Source organism: Coniophora puteana (assembly GCF_000271625.1).
Source record: "Coniophora puteana RWD-64-598 SS2 unplaced genomic scaffold CONPUscaffold_15, whole genome shotgun sequence".
Lineage (NCBI taxonomy): Eukaryota > Fungi > Basidiomycota > Agaricomycetes > Boletales > Coniophoraceae > Coniophora > Coniophora puteana.
The window spans coordinates 614,634-636,248 of NW_006913067.1; the positions used below are offsets into that span (position 1 = coordinate 614,634).

Sequence of the window (21,615 nt, forward strand, 5' to 3'; positions counted from 1 at the left end):
ACTGTCTATACGCTTTATTCTTTCTTTGTACTTCCTGCGCCTGCGCTCGTCTACTGCTGCTGCTCTCGTGTATTATCCTCGTTCATCGGTTTAACCTCGCATAATGCTACATCATGTACTATATAATATTCACAATGAATGTCTTGTCATTGGAATCATGGGCGAGATTGCGAGTCCTCATCATATGGTGTGAGCTTTTATCATACGGCATAAAACACCAGCCGATCTTATCATGTAATTATCATGCAGGCACCGTCAACGGTAAGATAGCCATCAATATTATAATATCATCCCTGATCTGACCATTTCACCGTCTGATTTTGGTCTGATTTCCTGTATGTTAAAAACGGACTTTACGCTCCACTCGTGCTGGAGATTCAAAATATCACTAAGGTACGGTGTCAGTTATAACGGATTCTACTACTGCTCATGTACTTATATTCGGACCGCCCATTTAGTGATGCTATACTCATGCGAGTGGCATAGATTGAAGAAGATACTTAACAGCTAGTGGTAGCTTTGTGCAACTTCGTGTCTCCTTCTCCAATGCCTCAGGGTACGAAAATGAATTAATGACGAAAGCGCACAAGAGTTGGGGTTACAGGCGTAGATGCGGTGAGTGCGGCGTTAAAATTGTCAGGGCGTTTAGGGTCAGAACTCCCACGTTGTTCTGCAGGCATACCCCTATTGCGACCCAACATTTTTCCCAACATTTTTCTCCAAGGGTTTCTCTATTGAAAAGTTGGTTCTTGGCTTATCAGGGTATCGTATCTCTGCAACCTCGCCATCAACTCACCACACGAGCAAGAATTATGGGCTATCGGGCATTATAACCGAATTCTGACTGCGGTCGAAGAATATCCTCAGCTGCAGAGGTGTTCATGTCCGAGATGCTGCACAGTGGAATCAAGAACGTGCAATAGCTTCCTTAGTCAAGAATATAATCCGATGATCCACCTGCAATCAATGAGTGTTTACAAGTGCCATAGAGGATAAGTCAGATATATACCCAAGGCCAAGCCCTCAAGTAAAAACGCTAAGTAGCGGGTGTAGGATCCAGGTTAACGTAAATTAGTTCCATTAAGGTGTCCGTATGTGAGGTACACCACGGTATAGCGGCACAAGTGCCATAGAAAAGGCAGACAGCAGAGTTAATAAGAATATCTTACGTCATTGGATGCGCGCAGCAATAATCAACCACTCGCAGCTAACCTCGCGTCGAAAGGGACGACCTATCCCATAGCTGCCCTCGACGCATCCTTCTCGCGCCTTGCTTCAAAGAATGCACGCACGTCCGCCTCGCTGACGGCGTTTCCCTCGCGCGCGAATGGGCGGAGATAGGACATGAGGTCGTCGCTAGTGGATGATAGGCAAAGTAAGGACTCTATCCAATAAGCAAGTACGCGACGAGCGCAGAGAACGCACCGCATATCGTTGAACGCGCGAATCCCATCCAGCGTCTTTTCGCGCGGCAGCGTCTGTAGCGCGCGCATCCCAAGCTCCTCGAGCGACAGAGCCGAGTCGGGGTCTTCGGGTGGCTCGTACGTCTCTTCTTCGGCGAGGAGGTAGGGATGGGCGGAGAGGGAGGAGAGGCACTGGAGCGGTACACGGTCAGTGAGATAGACACCGGGAGTATTGCGGGGCAAATGAAAAACGTACCTCGGGGCAGCGACACCACCGTTCGCGCCAGCCTTCGGTGAGGAAGACGTCGCCGGCACTAAGAGGGTGAGTGCTCCCGCGCGGCGGGGGTGGTTGCTGTGGCTGCCGTCTTTCGTCTTTCGCCTCAGCAGATTTGACCTCTGCTAGGGGCGGTACTCGGTCTAGGATCTCCTGCGCCAGCATATTTGGTGAAGGCGCGAGACAGACTTTCACATCCGGCCCATCTGGTTCCCTGTCTGGACCATCATGGTCAGGCGAGGACAGTCGTGCCCGCTTCGCATCCGGCGGCGATGCAGCTTCGCTTGTTCCCGTAGGTTCGCCCGAGTGTTCACGTTTAGCGCCCGCATGTGCGGGCATGCCATCATGGCCAGGCGAGGACAGTTGTGCCCGCTTCGCATCCGGCGGCGATGCAACTTCGCTTGTTCCTGTAGGTTCGCCCGAGTGTTCACGTTTAACGCCCGCATGTGCGGGTATGCCATCAGGGTTAGGCAGGGATAGTCGTGCCCGCTTCGCATCCGGCAATGCAGCTTCGCTTGTTTCCGCAGGCTCGACCGAGCGTTCGCGTTTAGTGCCCACATGTGAGGGTATGCCATCAAGGTCAGGCGGGTACAGTCGTGCCCGCTTCGCATCTGGCGATGCAGCTTCACTTGTTCCTGCAGGCTCGACCGAGCGTTCGCGTTTGGTGCCCGCAGATGCGGGTACGGAGCCCGCTGTTTCAGCATCCACGGCTTCAACATCCACAGTATCTGCCTCTTCTCGGTCCTGTCCTCGTGGTGTGCGAGTTGGAGACACATCATCGAGAGTATGCCACGCCCCGCTTGGTTCGTCACGTATGACAATTGGCGCACCTCGCGTGCCTGCTATGCGTTTCAAGGCGGGGATAGAGGCGACACACGACGCGCAGACGAAGGCGTCAAAGTCCTCGGCAGTGAGTAGGGCTGGTGGGAGGGAGGAGACGGATGCCGCGTCGTCGTCATCGTCCTCTGCGTCTTCGGCTTGGTCGCCGTCGGATGGGCTGGCTGTCTCTACAGTGGTCTTCGAGTTCGCGGGCTTTCCCTCTAAGTCCTCATCCTCAGGGCCTTTGGCTTCGTCGCCATCGGATGGGTTGGATGCCTCGGCGGTGGTCTTGGCTTTGGTCGAGTCGTCCGCTGAGTCCAAATCGCGTGGGGCTGGGCGTTCGCGAAGGTTGAGACACGACTCGTGAAACCAGTCCTAGGAAAGGTTTATATATATATTGAGCTGCCAATGATTTAAGAGAAGGGTCGGAAACGCACCTCGCATGTTACACACTCCACCATTGTCTCCCTTTCCGTCCGTGCGTCATACGGCCTAGAGCACCGGCAGAACACACCCCAGAAGTTTTGCCCATATATATTCTCCTCATTCTCCTTCTCTCTCTCCCCACTTCTTGGTCCTATCCCGGCTCCTTCTCCACGATGAAGCGAACACGCGCCCGGCACCGCCGTGGTGGGGCAGTCGCACCGAAAGTTACGCTTCGGGAACAGCTCCAGTTGGTTGTGGTCTGCATGGTGGCATGCGACAGCACATGCGTCGCACAGTCCTCGGGGAACGTCGCATGTGAGACACAAATGGACGGCCTGGCGGCGGGGACCGAGCGCGTAAGTGCAGGAGGCGAAAGTGTGCGGGATGGCTTCAGCGGCTTCGGCCAAGAGCGCTGATTGGGCTTCTAAGAGGTCTGTCAGCGGTCGCGAGGGTGACGATGAAGATGCATGGCCAGTTGGGGGTGGGGTCGACATGGAGGTGTTGGGAGAGGACAGGAATGAGCTGACATGCTGACAATCTGAAGGGACGGGAGACCGATGCTGGGGACTTCGGGGGATGCCGACTTCACGCGTCGCGACGCGTCTTACTTTCAAACCCACATGTTCCTCAATTACCTGCTCCGTTCATTTGTTACTTATACCCCAATGATGTCCAATAAATGCTGCTGCATCTCCATACTGCTGCTCCGGTTGGAGTCGACAGCGACCCTTTGCTTTGGTGTGCTCCCACTTCTCACTTTGAGACACGAGGTTAGTAACTGACTTTGCCAATGACTATCCTCATATCGCTAGATAGTCTGACTCCCACACACGCGCTTCACCATCACGCACGCGAATTCAAGTCCAAGTTTCATTGTTTTCTGCACTTTATAATCACACTGCATACATCCAATGGTTTGTATGTACAGCTCGGAAGGGAAGCCGTTATGTCTACTCGGAGATGTCCTGAGTACCGCATCCTTCAAGGAAGGCATCCATCATCATTGTCGCCGCCACCTCGTCGATCAAATTTGAAGGAGTAGAAGCTTGCGTGGGACCAGGCCCATTGGCAGGACTAGATTCGCCACTGACTGCGGCAGCAGCGCCCAAGTCGCTAGCACCACCGGCTATAGTGCAAAGGGGCACATGTCCGGCTATCGATCCAATTTGTTCATGAAGCTGCGGCATAGAGACGTCATTCTCGAGCTGAGTGACTGTTCTTTGAGAGTCTTCATGAGAGCCAGAGGGTGACATGGGGTATAGAAGCTGTAGGTCTTCTCCTGAATCGTAGGAGACAGCTTGACCGAAAGCCCGATTAAGTCCGATCGCGTGGGCTTGATAAGGCGAGGGTCGATTTGCTTTTGAGAACCTATCTGATCTGCGTCGTTCTTCTCCTACCCGATGACCCTCAGACATCGGAGTGGCATCCTCATTCGAAGGCCCGGCACCAGGAATTGACACTGGCACTGGCTCGATGGTAGCACTATCTACCAGGGAGTTGGTTTCTGTTAGCTCTTGGTATATGGCTTCGTCAGCAGGAGGCCGCAGCGCATCAAGTCCTCCAAGTTCTTGGGATTTGATATCGTGGACCATCCGCTGGACATTCAACTTCCAGTGGTCACCATTCGTGTGGACGGAGACAAACCATGGGTCCGTCTCTAATGTGGTACGAATCTCAGCCTGTCCGCACCAATTAGTGACCACAGCGCACTGCCCTGTAGCAAGGGAGGCTTACCTTCCACTTGATGTACCCCAAGGTCTTCCGCACACTAAAGTAACTGATTGAATGTCCTAGAGTGTTGCAGATATCATCGCACGATCTCTGCTGACCTTCCGTCTCGTGTATCGCTAACGCAATCAGGTATCGGAGGGGAGACCGCGGTGCTTTATTGGGGTCCTTGAAGCCGTCAACATTGGTCAAATAACCGACGCGAAGTTTCGCCTTCGGGTGAAATAAGGGCAAAAAGGTACGCAGACAGATATCTACGGCCTTTTTGTCATCTTCTTTAGACATCTGTTGTGCCGGAGGAGAAGCAGTACCACTGGGAGGAGACCATGGGGCGCACCACTGGTGTCGCAGGAAAGCCAGGTAGGTCAGGCTCATGCTTCATCTTGTGAGTGGCAACTCACCGGCATGACACCATGCTTCAACATTATCGCCCATCGCGCGTTGCAGAATGCTCGGAACTATACACCAGGGGTTAGACCACGTTCGTTTCGCTCAGCTGAGGGTGCTCAGGTCTACTCAATTCCGCGTCAGCTTCCTCTACTGTATGGACTACTCGGACCATAACCCCGGCAACGTCCATTACCTTGCTGCTTGTCGTCGCCTCGTGCCGTTTGTTGCTCTGCTGGCTGTATAGCTGAGGGTCGATATTCGGCATGAGGGGCGCACAGGAGCGGTCGAAGACACAGCAAGTTGTCGTCGCGGTGGGGAGTCAAAGAAAAAAATATCATTTTAAAGTAAGCATCGGGTGCCGAATATCATCCCGCTAAGCGAGCGAGTGTTTGACCCTTCAGAGACCCTGTCAAGCCAAACAACGTGCTTCAACGATGCAACGTGTGGAGTGCAACACAATAGCAGTTTCTATTGTCATTGCACTGGCCCTAAGCTTTCAACTTCCCTGAAAGATCTATCTTAAGCGCTCTTGAGAAGCGTGGCTTCGGGGTATGCAAGTTACCGCCGTCACATCCATCATCACCGGGACTAATGTCACAAGGCTTTCCGCGGCTGGCGGAGGCCCGTTGGGCTCGCTCATAGTCCTGGAACCTGTCAAGATACTCCTTGGTCGCTTATTGGCGTCCAGAAGAGGTAAAACGAGTCGGGCTTGGTTTCGACATAGTGATGTTTTGTGTTCCGTCATTTTCCTCTATCTCACCGATCAGTAAGCTGCGTTTCCGAACCCGTTTGATTCAGGGGAAGTCATTTACCGACTTGTTCCTTTCCATGGCCTCTGTCCTTTTTAAGAACTTCGCTTTATCTATGCTGTCACCGATATGTATGATCTAGATACAGTATTCTATCAACACACCGTCTTCCTTAAGCAGTCACAGTGCCGGTTACCGGCAGACAATCTAGGTTGAGGTGGATATCTAGTCATAAACGATAGATGATGATATAGTAAAGTTCTATCGATGTATGTGCTCCTTGTGTCAGCGCATGAAGAACATTCACCGCGTACGAGCTAGGACTGCATTGCAATATTGAACACGGCAGTAATCGTGAATAACCATATTATATAGTAAAGCGCTGTGCATCCTTGGCTGGACCGCAATCGAGGGTTTATATGATCAAATTATGCCTCTTTTTAATCATCGGTACCACTATGGTCTGCAAATCGTAAGGTCGCTGCATGAAATGTGCATGGATCATAACCATCAATATCAACTTCGTATTGCTTTCGAAGGCCGAGCATCATCCGGGGACCTATCATCGCCAACATAATAAAGTCCGTCATTGCGTTCACTATCGAGAAAAGCATGGACTTGTGATCAAATGAGATAAATACGCGACCGGAGAGAGCACGAGAGCCTGACCGATCTGAGGGCAGGGGCCTGGCTCACAGCGTTGAGTAGTATGCTGACCAATGCACTATATACGTAAGGTCTCAGCCGCGCATTCATCCCGACAGCGAATTCACCTACACAATAAAGTAGATGAGGCTTTGTTGATACATTAGCAGGACTATGGAACCAGCGTAGTGTCCGATAGATGTCGTCATTGGCCAACTGAGGTGCACGAAGGCGTGATACAAGCAGAGGATGATCAACAATAGCTCAAATACTAGCAACGCCGAGCAGGATAGCGGGTAAACCCATTGAGGTTCGGAAGGTTCTGTATGACAGGAAGCTATTCCGGAAATAGCAACTTTTGCTATGAACACAGAACATGTCATGAGTGCGCTGGACCAAACAGATACAGGCATATATCCGAATTACCTGGTGGCATGATGGTTCCGCCACGCGCGAGCAGTGAGATGATGGTGGAGAAAGTGACAGCTTGGCTAGCCAAGAAGCCAACCACCAAGATTGTAAGGACGCGCTTCGATTTTTCGAGAAGTACATATACTCTGAGAGCCATCATTCCTGCCCACGTGTATCCAGTAGTGATCAATTACTGAATAGACGGGGACTGACCTTGCAGCAGAAGCACGATAACAAGCTCGACTATGGTACAAATATCGGTTAAGATGTTACCTAAGACAGATGGCATCAACGTGACGACGAGTAGAAGTCGATCCGAACTCACATCTGGGTTAAATGGAGATCAGAGTGAGGGTCAAACTTCCGCGCCCAAAGCTGCGTAAATACATACGTCTGTTTTCGGAACAGAATCAATGTCAGATGCTTGCAAGGCAACGCCAGAGTGTTGACCGCACTTACTACGATTGATGGCGACGTATAAATTACGATACCTAATGAATAGTCAGTATCGTTCAAGTGTTATGAACGAAATGTGATCGGACTTTGTGATCTATAAAGGTGGCGATAAACGAGTTACGTTCATCAAAAGCATACCAAACTGGAAGCTTAACGCACACTGCCCATAGCATGGAACCATAGCGCAACTAATGGTGTTATGTAAGCTCGGTGTTACATGTAGGTCAAGATGCGTACCGCTCCGTAAACCAATGACATTGCAGTGAACTTTCTCATCTAAAGATCATCATGATCCAGCGAACGTCTTCGACGGGAACGCGTAGACTGACCCAAATTAACTCTACCTGGCGGTCATATTAGCCTGATAGCATCTTCATCTGCCAAGAGGAAAGGCCCAAAAAGTTCCATACCTCGAGACCTAGGTTCAAGACTGAGGACCGCAACTCCCTTTGGTTCATCGACAGTGTCAGATAAGTTGAATCACTGACGATAATCATATGAAAGCCATGATAGGGCGGCCACTGCTCACCGATCATCGCATCAATCGCAAATACTTATAACACTGATGCCTTACCGAAGGTATACCTGGCTAGAGGCTGTAGGCCGGGGTCCGCCTCATGTGCGAGTGCGCTAGAAGACATAGTAAGGGAGCGATAAAATGTGGGTGCCTTGGAACTAGCCTGGCTGCATCTTCGCCGCTTTAATAGCTCAGGCTTAAGGAGAAGCCATTTTCAGTACTGAATAACACTCGAAAGCGGAAACTTGATCACAACATCATGGTCCGCGACGCCTTGCAGTGTTATTTTAAGCACCTTGAGCCCGTCCTTATGAACCTTAATCGGCGTCTAGTGAATCTTCTTGAGTCATGATGTCGGTTCCTGAGCTCTGAGTATTGTTCGCAAGTGATTATATGCCTGACTGCCCACTCACTTGCCGCTTGCAGCCTAAACGAACCTACAGGACTACTTGCTTGTTGCGTGCACCTGGTTGGTTATCCAGAGGGAATCAGCCAAAAGAATCAGGGTCTTGATCTCGTGCATGTAAATCTCCGCGTTCCAAGGGCTGTACTCGACTTCGACGTTTCACCTTCATCTTGGCCCATCTACGGCGTGATCTACTATCCGAGATCGTCTTCTCCAGGTCTTTCTCGGGTGTGTGCTGAGCTACTTGAGTGATACTTACCTTCTTCATGGAGCTGATCAATACCGAGAGCAAGGGTGGGTCTTTCAGGCGTACACCGCCATTGAAATATTGTCAGTCGTCGTGAAACTGTTCCCAGGCGTGCGACACGTACCAGGCAAACAGGACCTCCTTGCGGTGTCTTCATTGATATATCCCTCCATGGAAACCTTACAGAGATAGCTTTCGACATGATGTTTTGTTCTTGAATCAAGTGGACATGATGTTCGCTCGCCGATCCAATGAACATAAAGCTTAAAACACGGATAGGTTTTCTGGCGCAAGTCGGGAGTCGGGCCGCCAATCATAGGTTCCCACGCCACTCAGAAACAAGAGGTTAAGGCCGAGACGGCGACAGCTTCAAGGCGACAACTCTAACACTTGTAGATATCTAACCCCAACCACGGGGAAGAATCTGCCGTCAAGGCAAGAGTTCCCAATTAATATGACAATCACACTCAAGAACAAGTGAAATGTATAAAACCCCTGAAGTGGGAAACCTTCGTGCAGGTCAGCCCCTTTTTCGTCAGTTCACGTCGTTTCCAGCAGGCCTACTCGTGCTTCCGTCAGACCATGATTGGCATGGTGTTCAGTACTCAGTGTCAATCCTACCACTCAGGAGGACAACTATAGGGTCAGACTTATATCAACCCATGAGGATGACAGGGCCAGTGGACTTTTGGTCGAATGGTGCTGGACTTTGTGTATTCAACATCAATGGCCAATCAATGGCACAATAAGTACAGCCTATTGCGTTTCATAATCGTGAGCATCAACAACAGTGTTTCGCGGAATCTCGAACGATTTTATTGATAGCTTTTCCAGACGACACATTATATCCTATCAAAGTCAAGGAGTCCAGTCGTAAACCACAGGCTTATTACGATTGAATAGACAGCGAGACCATGTGCTTCTGAAACTCGTGCTGGACGCGATAAGTAATTCCAGACTATCACTTCACCGTACAATGTTTACTGACCTGAAAATTTTCATGCAGTTGCAAGGAATATCTGTAACGGATGGATTTCCCACCGCGAGACCTGGCGTGCGGGAGCTCAGATCACTCATCGTAACGTGAACTATGCGTTCACTAATTCACATTGCACTTGCATTGCACCAGTATAATGGGACGATTGACCCCTGGATCTCCACGCTGCCGCAAGACATAAATGCATCCATTGAAATCAAGCAACCTCGAACAAACACTGCAGTCATGGGCAAAGATAAGAGGATATCGTCACGGTACCCGCGACCTTGAGCTCGCATAGTAGAACGGGTAGCAGGAGCTGCGCTAGAGGAGCCAAGCAGAGATGCCGCCTCTGATTACGGCTTTGGCACACGTGGCGAGGATCGGAACGCAGCGGCGGTGTACTTACGATAAAGGTGTTTAGCCAGAGCGAAAATTGAACTTGCTTGGGCGTGCACCCAATGTGGGATTGTGCGCTGGGCGGCGAGCACGACGGAGTGCGGGGCCGCCACGACCGACCACGTTGTGGGTGGAGCTTCGGTGATCAGACTTCTGATGACGTCTGCGGACCACCCCGAGGCGCAGACGAAATGAAAATGTCACGCTGGCCGCTCCGAGTTCAAGCTCAAGTGCGCGACTTGTGCTTCTTCCGCTTGAATGGTATCGCCGTATTTGAATATAATCGCTGATCACAAGGAGGGAGATAATGTGATCCGCTCATCAGTCAATCCTCAAGTCCGAAGATGAGGGTGGAGTCATAGAAGTGGATCTCATAGACACAACGTTGCCCCGTACGAGAGCTTGAGGCTTGTTGGCGGAACTTGCCTTTTGTTTCCGCGGCATTCTGTAACTTCTCGTCGCCAACACGGAAAGCCGTGCCGAAGCGATGGTTTTATGTCGCTAGGATGTACATCAGAGTACATCAGTTGACCGATTTTTATTACTTCCTACAAGTTCCTACACGGACATTAGTTTGTTTCTGGTCATGCTCAGAGTGCCGTGGGTCGTTGTTCTCATTGTCGTCTTCTCGACGAGTTTAGGTTTTCCAGAAAGTAGTCTTCCGCACCGGAGCGTTTCGAGGTAGCGCCGAAGATGCCCAAAACGGTCGAAAGGTTATGACATGCCTGTGCTAGAAGAATTTCCAAGTATCAACTGTTGTCAGAAACAACTGTCCCCGTTACGTGTCAGAGCGTAGACGTCGCTTCCTATGCGCTGTATGGAAAGAGAATACGAACTTCAAGCGCCATCCGTACCGCAAATTGGGCCGTCAAACCCGCCCATCCAAGTGATTGATGTCGGCAGGCGAATCATAAGTTTAGAGCACCAATCAGCTCGCGTCAGGAAGAGAACAACAGGCGAGCGCTTGTTCAAGAAGGGAAAGATGAGATTGCCAATTTGGAGCACATGCTTGAGCGCGGGAGTACAACGGCCGCTCCCCGCATTGATCTACATCAGTGGGCGGGAGTTTTTCAACCATCCCTCCTAGTTGCAATGTCCGAGTATTGTGCCATCATCTTCCTCTCTGGCCTGAGAGTAAGGTTGCACCCCGAGAGGCGCATTTGTGGTTGAAGGTGCACCTTGGGAATGGTCACTTCAACATGACGCATGATGTACAGGCCGTTCTCGAAGACGTGAGGATCTTGCCGACGAACACGACCCTTCCATTTCTGTCAACCTTCCTCAGTGATGTGCTTAATTACGTCCTGGTCCGTGACAGGTGCTTGACAGCTACCCCTCTACTAACTCAATCCTTCTCAACGTTAATCTTTGTGCCTTCCTTGCTGAATGAGGTCCTTCAATCATCGTCTACCAGATGCTGCTACTGCTGACAGGCTCAAGGACTCTGGTCTGACGTACGTTATCACAGCGTTACTCACGGCGGCAACCTTGCTTGCGACCGATATCTCGGAATCTTTGCGCGGTGGAGCTCCGAGATGTTTTGGGTGGTAACCGCGTCTACCGGACGCAGTAATCCACTTCTGCTGGCAACCGCTCCGCCCCACGGATCCGTCTTCTTTCTCTGCCAAACAGCTAGCCGACAACAAATCCCTGAGAAATCCCGAACGTGTGTATAAAATCAGAACATGACCATCAGGGAAAAGTCAACTCTTCGTTCTTCCAAACCACCCACCTTTTGCACCTCGCAAACCAAACCCTTTACCAACCCCCCACCCTTCCACCAGTCTATCCGACACTCCCACAGTCTTTTATATCACAATGCGCTCTTTCATCACCCTCGCAATCCTCTACGCCGGCTTCGCCGCCGCCCTCCCCGTCCCCCAGCTCGGCCAAGTCACCGACGCCCTCTCCGGCGCCGAGCAAGAAGTTGACGGACTCGTTTCTGGTCTCGGCCTTGGCCTCCGCCAGCTCGACGGTCTCGAGAAGGAAGTTGAAGGCCTCGTCTCGGGCCTTGGTGTCCGTCAGACCGAGGCCCTCTCTGGCCTCGAGCAAGAGGTTGAGGGCCTCGTCTCTGGCCTTGGCCTCCGTCAGCTCGACGGCCTTGAGCAGGAAGTCGAGGGCCTCGTTTCTGGCCTCGGCGTCCGCCAGCTTGACGGCCTCGAACAGGAAGTCGAGGGTCTCGTCTCGGGCCTCGGTGTCCGTCAGACTGAGGCCCTCTCGGGTCTCGAGCAGGAAGTTGAAGGTCTCCTCTCTGGCCTCGGCGTCCGCCAACTCGACGGCCTCGAGCAGGAGGTAGAGGGTCTCGTCCAGGAGCTGGGTCTCCGTCAGCTCGATGGTCTCGAGCAGGAAGTCGAAGGTCTCGTCTCGGAGCTCGGTCTTCGCCAGACTGAGGCTCTTTCCGGGCTTGAGCAGGAGGTTGAGGGTCTCGTCAGCGGCCTCGGCGTTCGCCAGCTTGACGGCCTCGAGCAGGAAGTTGAGGGTCTCGTCAGCGAGCTTGGCCTCCGTCAGACCGAGGTCGTCTCCGAGGTTGAGCAGGAGGTCGAGGGTCTCGTTTCGGGCCTCGGTGTTCGTCAGACTGAGGCCCTCTCGGGCCTTGAGCAGGAAGTTGAGGGCCTCGTCAGCGAGCTCGGCCTCCGTCAGCTCGACGGTCTTGAGCAGGAGGTTGAGGGTCTCGTCAGCGAGCTCGGTCTCCGCGCCGACATCGTCTCTGAGGTCGAGTCGGAGCTCTCCGGTCTCCAGAAGGGTCTCTAAACGTGAGTTATTCTTCCTTCCCTCTTAAATTCCCAGACTGATTCCCGCTTTCGTAGGCCCAGCCCACCCTCGATACCCGCCTCTGTCACATACCCCAACCAGCCCCCATCCCCCGCACTAAACGTGCCTTGACATCGCCAACCGCCAACCGCCAATCTACTCACATACTCCGCACTCCGTATACTCCACAATTTTGGCTTGACATACGTACCTTAGTGTACTTATTTAACATTAGATCTGGGATCTAGTTGTATGTCGCCGCTCTCGTCAACCGCTGTTCTTGTTCTCGAGTCTGGGTTTCTGCCAATTAAATTTGCATTTAACTCTTATCTCTTCGGTGTGATGTTTTAATGCGTTGCTGAATATCATACTCAGGCAACCGAGACCTGAGAGCATTTCCGCCGAAAAGCATGTAACATACTGCTAGCGAACTGATGTGGTCATGTTGACTTGGCTACTACGACAAGATATCAAAAGCTCTCAATCTGCCAACGCCACCTGAGTTAAGCTACTATCGCCGATACAGTACGTCCTTCACTTCTTCGAGTTGTTGTCAAAATCTATAGTAAATCCTGCGTGTCAGCCTAGAAAATAATGATGTGTCAAAGCTCACCTTCAACGATCCACTTCCAGCACTCCTGACATAATCTGGCATCTCCCCCTGGCAGACGGCGGCTACCATAGATGCCATGGATATCACAAGCCGTTTGATCGAAAGCGTTCGGGCTTACCGTGAGTTGACCGTCGTGCACGTCGGCACTCAGACTAGGCGGCTCGTATCCATGCTGAGTCCTCTTGTGTTTGATCAGAGCGTTGATATCATTGGTGGTGTAGTTGCAGTCGCGGCAGCTGTAGTCCGGAGCTTGCACGGCATAGCTAAACGGTAGGGAAAAATGAGAATTTTCAGATTGACAGGGTAAGGGCATGTCCTACCCGATAGCTGCTTGATACTTTCCCATAACTGACGATTGATCGATGGTGTAGGCTGTTGACATTGGGGTACGTCTGACAGAGCAGTTGGTGAGCGAATGTTGGCGCATCTACGACAGGGGAGAACCTATCGCTTATAAGCTCTAGCAGTCGCAGGGTGCTCAGCATATCGTCTAGGGTGAGGCGCTGGCTCTGATATCCTGCCACAAGGCCAATGGTTAATGGAACAGGTCGGTATCGCAGTTGCTCTCGCCCAGGTTCCAATTGAACGTCCTTGGACCCGCCACGGAGCTGATCGAATATAGACGGCGCATCAGCCCAAGCGCCCAGCTAAGCGCCGAAATGCTCTTATGAACGCTCCACAGAGAGACTAGGGTGTTGTACTCCTCAGAGCTCTGTTGGTATGGGCTCGCTTGGAAGAGTTCAACGAGTCTTGGATGGACACAGGCTGTGCGTCTAGCGAAAGGTATAGGCGTTGAGAGCGTTCGTTCGTAGCGTATCGGAAAATTCGAGTCCATAGTTCAAGTATGGGCGGTACAGTATTTGGGCGTTTGATCAGCGCTAAACAAAGCCATTAAGCGAGTCACAGCGCCTTCAGTTTGACGCCAGGTCGGAAATGGCACCAAGTTCCATATGATATTGAGCGCTCGAGCGCTAACATGTTCCAATAGGCCTTTTGGAGACATATGACCGGAGCTCAAAGGTGGCGTCTTCGATGCAGTGGCAAGTGTCGGACCAGCATTCATGCCGCAGCGTTCTGATCCATTACTCACCTAAAACAAGTCAAAGGCAAGGGTCGGCCACAGAACTGCGAGGCTCTGGAACCAGGTAACACATGGCTGCGAGCCGGCGGCAGTGGACCCGACGTCGCGTTCCGACTCGTTCCCCGACACATAAACCAGCTGTAGGGGTGCTGAGCCTATCATGACCTATGGCGGTTCTTTGCAGAAGGCCCCGCATATACTAGGCCACCTGTCCCACATGGGCTGTCTGAGACGACGAAGTTAGGTTAGAAGAGTCGCGACATCATAACAAGCAGGCTCCTCCACTTCGAGAGGCGCTTGCCGCTATACCAGGCTACGTCAGACCTCTGTGCTGTGTCCCTGTCAATGTCTCCATGCCTGACACATGTAGGCGTGTATGGAATGATTGGACTGGACCTCCGTCACTGCCGAGTGGACAGCTCCGCTCATGTCGGTGATATAGGATCAGAAGGGGTGCAAAAGCCTGAGCAAAAGAAACAAAGCTTCGAACTAGGACGTTTGAGATGGTGTTGCGGGCTTGACGGTCATGAGCTGATCCAGGCTCCTATTAATCTAAAGCCGAAAGCGTCGCTGACATGCCGACGAGCTTTGGGTAATGTGCAACCGCGCTGTTGTGACAGAAACGGCGTCGAGGATGTTTGTACCCGCAAACGTGGAAGGAACATCTGCACGCGAGCTGAGTCAGGACCCCAAGCACTCCAGCCCCTATCCTCCGCTCTACTCACCTCTGTCTCTTTCTTTCCTCGTAGTATCCTGGGCAGAAATGATCTCCTGGAAGTTGATGCCGTCTCTGATACGCAAAAAATCAGCGATATATAAGATTAAGTTACGCTATCCATAACTACTAATCTACTTGCTAACCAGACAACTTGGGTTCCTTGCACATACAAGGACCCTGAGCCTCCGAATCTGCTTTCGGGGACTCTGGGCCATCGTACATTTTGCCATCCTGACCCTCGACATCCATAGGGTTTTGGAACTGCAGCTCCACATCCTGCCGCGTTGTTGTCTCCGTCGACGTCGTCCCCGTCCACGCGATGCCTCTCGAAATGCGGAGCATGATGAGCAAGGGGCTGATCATCTGCGTCTGCGGCAGGATCGTGGCCATCACCGAAAGCAGCGGGCTCTTCGAGAGGTAGAAGCCAAAGAAGAGGACAGAGAAGAACGTGTACAGGGCGCATGACTCGACGAGCATTGCTGCTACGTCTGTGTATTGTCTCGACGATGGTATTGAGCTCCCGGGTACTGTCGGACAGATGATAACAATGAGCTCACGTAAGTGCGTTTGACTTGGAGGGTTACAGCTAAGGGCGACGCACTCTCGTTTTGCTTGAAACGCCACCGAAACATGACCAGTCTTCCCGCCATAAGCAGAGTTGTATACAAGTTTAGTACCATTGACAGCACGAACGCTGGGACGATCAAGGTTTGTGCGTAGATGAGGTAATGTGTAGAGTCGGTGATATACATGCTCGACAAGAGGCCGACGACTGAAAATCCCTCTGTATCAGCATCGGTATACATGTCAGATCGAGCTGCACTCTCACCAACGTTGTTGGCGAGCCAGAGGAGAACGGGCATCGGGATTAACCACCGGTAATAGAACGAATCGCGCCAGATCACTTTGAATCTCCACACCTACCAATGTTATGTTAGTCAGGTTTTCACGGTCACGATCAAGAGACGAAGAGGAGAAGCCGGAACGAACCATCATGCCATCCGCCAGAATGATCGCGAGATAGTTCGAGTAAACGGTCGCGACCATGCTAGGGCTCTTAAGGCTAAAGTCCGCGAAAGGCTTAGATTCGGTCAGCCGTAGGTCCACATAGACCGTCTTGATCGAGATTGCGAGGCCAACAATGATAAGCGAGCCGCACACCCAGAGAACGGCCACGTAGCCCAGGAGAAACGCGAGACGGCGGCGCGTCCGGCGCCTGCGGAGCCGGATGAACGTGTGTGCGCACAGGCCGGCGATGGCTGTCATGATGCCGTAGAGAGCACCTGCGACAACGGTGTCCCCGATGAAGTTAATGCTGTCGGCGAAGAGTTCCTCGGGCGTTTCCGGGGGTACGCCAGAGCAGGAGTTGGCTGCTGTCATAACCATCACTGACGGGAGAGAGGATAGTGTGGCAGGAGGGCGTGGCCCTACTGCCAGGGAGATCCGCTCAGGCTATAAGGGCTTTAGACTGATTGTGGATAGACTGAATATGCGCTTGAAGGAAACGGCAAGGGTCCGATGACAGCGATAGCTGACCCACATTCAGGCTTGTGTTGACAGCAGACCGATTGTCGGCTGTGAGCGGCTGGCCGGTTCGTACAGAGGTCGCGAAGCCTTTTCAGAACCCAGACAGCCCAGCCCATGGTCTAAGGAAGGATGGTGAGTCGAGGTCCACAGTGAAGGGGAAGGACATCAGATGTCTTATCATACACCTTACAAAGACCCCAATTGGGACCCACAGGCGCAAAATAGCGCATGGTGCAAGAGGATGCGAGAGGCGGTGCCAAGCAACGTCCCCGTCGACCCTGCATACAGATTGAAGGGCCTAGCGAGAGCGTCACTCATGTTCTCTTAACAAACATAAGCACTATCTTGCTTATGGATGAAAATGTGCACTGGTTGGCTTACCGAATGCATTATATCGGCTGTATGCGTTCAGCTACGCGATTCAAGCTGAAGAGTAGTTCAAGAACGCCTTGCAAGTCATGATATGCTCAAGAAGGTGTGGATTGAAAGGTGGCCTTTGAATTGAGTTTTTTTTGGAGTTCTAGAGCAAGAAAATACAGTCGGATGAGCTGAAGAACCGCCGATGTCATGGAGTGAAAAGAGATGCGACTCTTGCGGAGCGCCGCGTAACAAACGCTTATGGTATAGCCCCAAGGTGCAGATCTAGTTATCTTATCTTTATCTTCTTTACTCACGAAACTGCCCTCATTTCAATGTGCTCTCGGTGTTGTCAACACAGCCAGCATGGTCGGCATCTCCATAACTCTTGAACGGGCACAAGCCATTATATCCAAACATGTCGACGGAGACGAGAACACCGCGACTGTGTCATCGGTCTCGGAGCTAGAGCACGATGGCTGGAGGTACGTTCTAAGCAGCCTTGCTCTCGGGTCAATGGCTCAAAACATGGACTCAACGAACAGTTTGTTACGCTCTCAGAGACTGTACATGATTCAACTGGAGCAGAAGGGACAGGTCTACATTCTCCTCGTCTCGGAGCAGCACGACAATCGGCCTCTATGCGCGCTCCCACTACCTATCACGCGCTATCTGCTCGAACTCATCCACAAGAGCACATCCGTACCGATACCCAAGCCGCATACATTAGACCAAAGCAAGGATATCGTTCCATGGGACTACCTTCTCTTGTCCTTACCGGAGCACATCGCTGTAAATGCACCCAGCGCACAACGCCTTTCCATCGTCCGCGAGCAAGGCCTCTTGTCACCACAGCAAGTTGCCCTTCTAAATATGCGCATCGGCACGTATCTTCAGCAGCTCCACTCTATCCAGAACGACTGGTTCGGCACGCCGCTGGCCGAAGGCGCGACGCCGCCAGACATGGACTGCTACAGCTGGCAGGACACGTTCGTGCTCCTCCTCGACGAGCTGCTCACCGAGGTGAGCGCATCGGCTGATACCGATCCCTCATACGACCTCCCTGTCGAGGACATCCGGCGCTACCTCTCGCGCGCGATCGGCTCCTTTCTCTTCGAGGACGTCGATGTGCCGAGTCTCATCTGGTTCACGGGCTCGGCGGAGGACGTGTTCGTGTCGGGGGCGACGGCGTCGAAGGAATCTGAGTCACGCGACGAGCCAGAGGTATGCTTCGTGCTCCCCAGCTTCTGTCGCGCGATCTGGGGCGACCCGCTGCTCGAGACGTTCTTCATGCCTCCCGGGCCGAGCGAGGCGATGGAGGAGGCGTACAAGGAAGCGGGCGGAGCGCCGTTGATCACGTTTGCGAGGCAGCGTACGAAACGATTGTGGTACACGCTGCTGCTGACACTGCTTGTGCTTTCTGGAGAGCAGAGGAGCGCGAAGACGGGTGCAGAGCGGGTGGACAGTGGGGAAGGAAAGGGGAAGGGGAAGTGGGCGAGAGATACGCTGCCGAAGTGCGTCGAGGCTCTCAAGGATGCGCCGTGCTACTGAGTACATCTACGCACTGAGGGTGCAATCTCAATTTATCTCAACTCACACTTCAATGACATACAGAACCGGGGAGGATTTCACTTCACTTCTCAACGCTGCCAACGGTTCTGACGCAAGCCTGTCCTCTCTCCGGGAGTCCCATGTCTTGCATCCGTATCTATCGGTGAAGTTCGTCAAGCCAGGCGGAAGGGCGGACTGCCGCTGTTCCGAGGAGGAGTTAGAATTATTGAGCACAACGGTCGTTATTGGTCGATTGGCAGCAAGATGCAAAGCGTTTTGTATGTGTTTTTATGCGTACCCTTCCGATCATGATGGGCGTTGGTGCAGACCCAGGAGGGACGGGAGTCTCCTTCCGCATCTGGGTCATTTTTCTCATCCGCTTGCTAACCACGCAAAGCTTCTGACTCAGCGCATCTTGATGAATGACCAACTGCTGCCCCTGTGAGAAATCGTCGACTCATCCTGTGGCATGTCTGACGAAGCAGAATCCTGCAAATCATCTCTGAACAACCCCAACAGGTGCGAAACCATGTTGAATGTCGTTTTGCATGGAACTTTCTACGATGAAACTTGATCTTGGGCAGGAGAGCTGACAGACAAAATACTGGTATCGAGTCATATTGTCAGGTCTGGCCGGTTTCAAACATCCAATGAAACATCCAAACACTTGTTCTAAGCTTCGCGAAGTCCCGCTGTTGCTTTCCTCCGTGAGTCTCCGAACAGACAACAAAGGGACGCGCCGCTTTTGCTCGGAGAAGCGGTGCGTCTCTGCGCCGTGCCATTGGCAATGGCGCTCTTTACCCCAAGTATCGGATGACACAACCCCTATCCTCTCACCGTTCCGCTCCTCACATAAAAGCAGCATGCCTCGAAAGACCCAGGGGCCATCCAGTGCCTCCTGAACGCGCCCGCTTAACAGTCAAACAATGTCTCAAGCCACTAACACCATCCCCTTCTCCCGCCCCACCACTCCGACGCCGCCCGGGCTGCAGATCGGGTTCGTCGGGCTCGGCTCGATGGGCTACTTCATGGCGCGCAACCTCGCAAAAGGACGGCCTGCGGACGCGGCCCCGCTGCTCGTGTACAACCGGACGGCGAGCAAGGCGGAGAGGCTCGTGCAGGAGGTGGGCGCGGGCAGCGCGAAAATGGCGGTGTCGCTCGAACAGCTCGTGAACGCGTGCGATGTCGTCGTTACGAATTTGGCGAACGACGTGGTTGTGGAGCTGTATTATGGCGAATTTGCGAAGGCGTTGAAGGTGCGTTGTTCGTGCTATCGATTGCGCGGAGGCAGGTGGTTAACTTTGGGTGTTCGATAGGCGGCGCCGCCGACCAAGCCGAAGATCTTTGTCGAGGCGAGCACTGTAAGCATTGAGTTCACTTCGAAAGATACGAGACGTGCTCATTGCCAATCAAGGTCTATCCAACTGTCATCTCGACCATCCACAAGGTCATCACCAGCTTCCCGAACTGCCACCTCGTCGGCAGTCCCGTCTTCGGCCGCCCGCCGATGGCCGACGCCGCGAAGCTCATTGTCGTGCTCTCGGGCGACTACCACTCCAGGAAGCAGATTGCGCATCTGCTCGTCCCCGCTATGGGGCGAAAGGCCATGGATCTGGGAGACGATGTTACGAAGGGTGAGTGCATTCGCGCAGAGATTGTGGAATCCGATGTTAATGGTGCTGGGGACCAATAGCTCATACGCTCAAGTTGATCGGCAACTCTATGATTCTGGGGATGATGGAGCTGGTTGGAGAGGTGTTCACGCTTGGACAAAAGTCGGGCGTTGGGCAGAAGCCCGTGCTTGATCTGATTAAGGGTGAGCTCGTTGCTTCCCCGCGCTGCTATAACACTTTTTCTGATAATTACACGCAATTGGGATCTAGACCTGATGCCAGCTCCTCCGTGAGTCTAAATACTGTATCCCTTGCCTCTAGCGTTTCTCACACCTATGTCCACCAGGCTGGTCAAATACGCCGAAATCATGGCATCCGACAGCTTCGATGGATCAGACGGGTTCTCCATGGACGGTGGCATCAAAGACGCCAAGTAAGCCCTTCTCCCTCCTCTCCTCGCATGAAACCCGAAGCACAGTTGCTCATCCGTATCAACCCCCCTCCCTCCTTCCCAGCCACATGCGCCGGCTCGCCAACGACCTCAACGCGCCCGCGCCGATGATCGACATCGCGCACCAGCACATGCTGACCACGCGCGCGCTGCACGGGGCGCAGAAGGCGGCGGGCATGAGCAAGTACGATGTTGTCGACTGGAGCGCGCTCATCGCGGGCAGTCGGGCCGCTGCTGGGCTGGATCCGTTCGATAGTGGCGATGTGAGGTTTCCCGTCGTCGAGCTTTTGATGTTCGCGAGCTGATTTTGCCTCAGTACAGAGTCGAGCTTGAGAACTGAGGGCGGTGAATTGGCTGGCTTCTGAGGGGTTGGTATATAATGTCTGGTAATGTGGGAGCAGGGCTGCATTCTTCAACTGGATGTTGGTCATCGATATTTTGCTTTATCATAGCTGCCATGTTGTTTGCCGCACATTCGTGTAATTCGACTGGTTGCAGCTAAAGTCATGAGGCTCGAAACCTCCCGTTATCCAGCTCCAGCTCCAGTGTCTGAAACAAAGCTCACACGTACATTTCAGCTTTCCTTCGCGGCAGTATTTCCAGAGACGTCCGTATTATAGTAATATATAAAGAGCCCTTGAACTATATATGCGCCACTACTGAATGTGGAGATAGCCGCCATCGCGCAAGTTGACACCTCTCTTCCACTTGCTCTGCGTAGCACTCCATGGCGCTGTTCACCGTAGCCATAAAGGCGCAGCAGACACTTCTTGATGTCGCCGCCTCCAGTTACTGGTGGAGGTGGTATCAGGGGGGCGTCGGTGCGTGTTCTGGGGGGGTTTGTGCAGGTGAAAAGAGCGGGACTAGGCGTGTACTACTAGGTACAATCCGCAGTGGGTTTCTCAATCCTAGACCTCTTCTTTGATCATTCCGCCTTCAATCATCCTCCTTTTTCGCCTTGATCGACGTGGCTGGGTTATGACCTTGAACCGCTACTTAGTCTGATGCAAGCAATCGATGTATCGATGTTCAAGCTATTTATCGGCCATGAAGGAAACGGTCCTCCACTGAAATGTGCTTAGCTGGAACTTGAAGGACACTAGCATC

General features: G+C 52.6%; 6 protein-coding genes across 6 annotated transcripts; 3 read left to right on the forward strand and 3 right to left on the reverse strand.

Annotated features, from left to right (window-relative positions):
- Positions 1-1,060: 1,060 nt before the first annotated feature.
- Positions 1,061-3,416, reverse strand: CONPUDRAFT_146999 (uncharacterized protein; the record flags this gene model as incomplete). Its single annotated transcript, XM_007775733.1, has 4 exons — positions 1,061-1,356; positions 1,426-1,595; positions 1,660-2,871; positions 2,934-3,416. The coding sequence occupies 4 exons, from the start codon at positions 3,414-3,416 to the stop codon at positions 1,233-1,235; spliced, it is 1,989 nt and encodes a 662-aa protein (XP_007773923.1). The 3' UTR covers positions 1,061-1,232.
- Positions 3,417-5,057: 1,641 nt separating this feature from the next.
- CONPUDRAFT_139872 (uncharacterized protein) lies at positions 5,058-5,624 on the forward strand. The gene has a single exon (XM_007775734.1). It carries the CDS (start codon positions 5,099-5,101, stop codon positions 5,282-5,284), a length of 186 nt encoding a protein of 61 aa, XP_007773924.1. The 5' UTR covers positions 5,058-5,098; the 3' UTR covers positions 5,285-5,624.
- A 383-nt stretch (positions 5,625-6,007) lies between these two features.
- CONPUDRAFT_85157 (uncharacterized protein) lies at positions 6,008-8,290 on the reverse strand. The gene is given in 15 exon segments (XM_007775735.1): positions 6,008-6,513; positions 6,567-6,795; positions 6,861-7,007; positions 7,059-7,118; positions 7,288-7,291; positions 7,305-7,336; positions 7,388-7,395; positions 7,461-7,489; positions 7,539-7,577; positions 7,631-7,645; positions 7,712-7,822; positions 7,876-7,931; positions 7,982-8,014; positions 8,072-8,179; positions 8,232-8,290. The coding sequence occupies 11 exon segments, from the start codon at positions 7,796-7,798 to the stop codon at positions 6,414-6,416; spliced, it is 750 nt and encodes a 249-aa protein (XP_007773925.1). The 5' UTR covers positions 7,799-7,822; positions 7,876-7,931; positions 7,982-8,014; positions 8,072-8,179; positions 8,232-8,290; the 3' UTR covers positions 6,008-6,413.
- A 3,346-nt stretch (positions 8,291-11,636) lies between these two features.
- Positions 11,637-12,743, forward strand: CONPUDRAFT_169168 (uncharacterized protein). The gene is made up of 2 exons (XM_007775736.1): positions 11,637-12,599; positions 12,654-12,743. The coding sequence occupies exon 1, from the start codon at positions 11,665-11,667 to the stop codon at positions 12,595-12,597; it is 933 nt and encodes a 310-aa protein (XP_007773926.1). The 5' UTR covers positions 11,637-11,664; the 3' UTR covers positions 12,598-12,599; positions 12,654-12,743.
- Positions 12,744-15,147: 2,404 nt separating this feature from the next.
- Positions 15,148-17,008, reverse strand: CONPUDRAFT_169169 (uncharacterized protein; the record flags this gene model as incomplete). Its single annotated transcript, XM_007775737.1, has 5 exons — positions 16,720-17,008; positions 16,000-16,655; positions 15,839-15,929; positions 15,611-15,781; positions 15,148-15,536 (listed from the first exon to the last, which is right to left on the reverse strand). The coding sequence occupies exons 2-5, from the start codon at positions 16,393-16,395 to the stop codon at positions 15,148-15,150; spliced, it is 1,047 nt and encodes a 348-aa protein (XP_007773927.1). The 5' UTR covers positions 16,396-16,655; positions 16,720-17,008.
- A 318-nt stretch (positions 17,009-17,326) lies between these two features.
- On the forward strand, positions 17,327-21,128 carry CONPUDRAFT_131415 (NAD(P)-binding protein). The gene is made up of 9 exons (XM_007775738.1): positions 17,327-17,378; positions 17,439-19,700; positions 19,761-19,805; positions 19,859-20,078; positions 20,138-20,260; positions 20,328-20,346; positions 20,404-20,490; positions 20,573-20,771; positions 20,825-21,128. The coding sequence occupies exons 2-9, from the start codon at positions 19,371-19,373 to the stop codon at positions 20,846-20,848; spliced, it is 1,047 nt and encodes a 348-aa protein (XP_007773928.1). The 5' UTR covers positions 17,327-17,378; positions 17,439-19,370; the 3' UTR covers positions 20,849-21,128.
- The last annotated feature ends 487 nt before the right edge of the window (positions 21,129-21,615 follow it).